The sequence below is a fragment of the Arachis stenosperma genome, chromosome 3, assembly GCF_014773155.1.
Source record: "Arachis stenosperma cultivar V10309 chromosome 3, arast.V10309.gnm1.PFL2, whole genome shotgun sequence".
NCBI classification, from domain to species: Eukaryota; Viridiplantae; Streptophyta; class Magnoliopsida; order Fabales; family Fabaceae; genus Arachis; species Arachis stenosperma.
The window spans coordinates 26,020,069-26,022,375 of record NC_080379.1 but is presented as its reverse complement, the minus strand read 5'-3'; the positions used below and the strand labels follow the sequence as shown (position 1 = coordinate 26,022,375).

The window sequence follows — 2,307 nt, the reverse complement described above, 5'->3', positions numbered from 1 at the left end:
CGCGCACGCGCCAGGTGCGCGCACGCGCAGAGGGGGTTGTTTTTCTTAATTATGCATATGTCTATACCACTTTTGACATTACAACCTCCTCCCCTTTCCACACAGCTGCCTAAGCACTATATCAGGGCATTTGACTTGGCACATCAGCAATGAATTTAACAAATGATGGAGAATTGACAATAAAATCTATCTATCAAACATAAAGTCAAGTGTCTATGTACAAAGCTCAAAGGAAGATCTTACCATGGTGGGGTGTCTCCCACCTAGCACTTTTGTTTAACGTCCTTAAGTTGGACTTTCGGTATCTCATTGTGCTTGTTGAAGGGTTGCATCCCTCAAGAGGAACACTTCAATCTCCTTAGAGTTCTTTCTTTGCTCACCATGATACAATTTGAGACGGTGTCCGTTTACCTTGAAGATGTCCGGGCTTGTTGGGTGGCGCAAGTGGTAGACCCCATAAGGTTCTACCTTCTCCACTTGGTATGGTCCGTCCCACCTTGATCTTAGCTTTCCGGGTAGTAGTCTCAACCTTGAATTGTAGAGAAGCACTAAGTCACCGGGTTGGAACTCCTTTCTTCTAATGTGTTTGTCATGGATGGCTTTCAATTTTTCCTTGTAGAGCCTAGCATTGTCGTAAGCTTCTTGTCTCAAACATTCCAATTCCGCCAATTGAAGCTTTCTTTCTATGCCGGCCCCACCCATGTTCATATTACACTCCTTTACCGCCCAATACGCTTTGTGCTCAATCTCCACCGGTAAGTGGCATGCTTACCATATACAAGCCGGAAGGGGCTCATGCCGATCGGTGTCTTGTAGGCCGTCCGATACGCCCAAAGTGCATCGGAGAGTTTAGTGCTCCAATCTTTCCTATTTGGCCTCACAACCCTTTCCAAAACATGCTTAATTTCCCGATTTGAGACTTCGGCTTGGCCGTTTGTTTGAGGGTGGTAGGCCGTGGCGACTTTGTGGATGATGCCATATTTCCTCATGAGGCCGTCTATTTTCTTGTTGCAAAAGTGTGACCCTTGGTCACTTATGATTGCTCTTGGGGCTCCAAAACGGCAAATGATATTATTCCTCACAAAAGAATACACCACATTAGCGTCATCCGTTCGGGTGGGGATTGCCTCCACCCATTTTGACACATAATCGACGGCTAACAAGATGTAAAGAAAGCCATTGGAGTTTGGAAATGGTCCCATGAAGTCGATTCCCCATACATCAAAGATTTCACAAAAAAGCATATTTTGTTGGGGGATTTCGTCCTTCTTGGAAATGTCTCCAAACCTCATGCATTGAGGGCAAGATTTGCAATAGAGAGAAGCATCCTTAAGAAGGGTTGGCCACCAAAATCCGCAATCAAGGACTTTTCTTGCCGTTCTTTGGGGTCCATAGTGGCCACCCCCTTCGGAAGCATGGCAAGCGTCCAAGATTGCTTGGAATTCGGTTTGGGGTATGCACCGTCGCACTATTTGGTCCGCTCCACATCTCCACAAGTAGGGATCATCCCAAATATAGTATTTGGATTCGCTTTTTAGCTTCTCCTTTTTGTGTTTGTCAAGATTAGGAGGGAAGGTGCGTGAAACCAAATAGTTTGCGATTGGGGCATACCAAGGAACCACTTCCGAGATTGCGTGCAAGGTATCTAAAGGAAAGGAATCATTGATAGGAGTGGTGTCGCCTTTTGTGTGTTCAAGGCGGCTTAAATGGTCCGCTACTAGGTTTTGGGAACCACTCCTATCTTTGATCTCCAAATCAAATTCTTGTAGCAAAAGTACCCAACGAATTAATCTCGGTTTTGATTCCTTCTTGGCCAACAAGTACTTTAGTGCCGCATGATCCGAGTACACTACTACCTTGGAACCAAGAAGATAAGCTCGGAACTTGTCCAAAGCAAAAACAATAGCTAGTAATTCCTTTTCGGTAGTAGTGTAGTTGGATTGGGCTCCATCTAATGTTTTGGAAGCATAAGCTATGACATAGGGGATCTTACCCTCGCGTTGTGCTAACGCGGCTCCAATCGCATAGTTCGAAGCGTCACACATGATTTCAAAAGGTTGAGTCCAATCGGGGCCTCGCACTATAGGAGCTTGTGTCAATGCTACTTTGAGTTTGTCATATGCTTCCATGCATTCCTTGCTTAGCTCAAATTCGACATCTTTTTGTAGTAATCGAGAAAGGGGTAGGGCTACCTTGCTAAAGTCCTTGATGAATCTCCGGTAAAATCCTGCATGTCCAAGAAAAGAACGGACTTCCCTCTCGGAAGAGGGGTAAGGTAAACTAGATATGACATTTATTTTAGCCGGA

The 2,307-nt window shown here is 45.2% G+C and overlaps 1 protein-coding gene across 1 annotated transcript; it reads right to left on the bottom strand.

The window, feature by feature from the left end:
* Window positions 1-306: 306 nt before the first annotated feature.
* Window positions 307-702, bottom strand: LOC130965738 (uncharacterized). Its single transcript, XM_057890499.1, has one exon. The coding sequence runs from the start codon at window positions 700-702 to the stop codon at window positions 307-309; it is 396 nt and encodes a 131-aa protein (XP_057746482.1).
* Window positions 703-2,307: the final 1,605 nt, after the last annotated feature.

What these genes read in the sequence shown, in the direction of transcription:
- LOC130965738 (XM_057890499.1), bottom strand. Translation starts at nt 702, where the DNA reads ATGGGTGGGGCCGGCATAGAAAGAAAGCTTCAATTGGCGGAATTGGAA.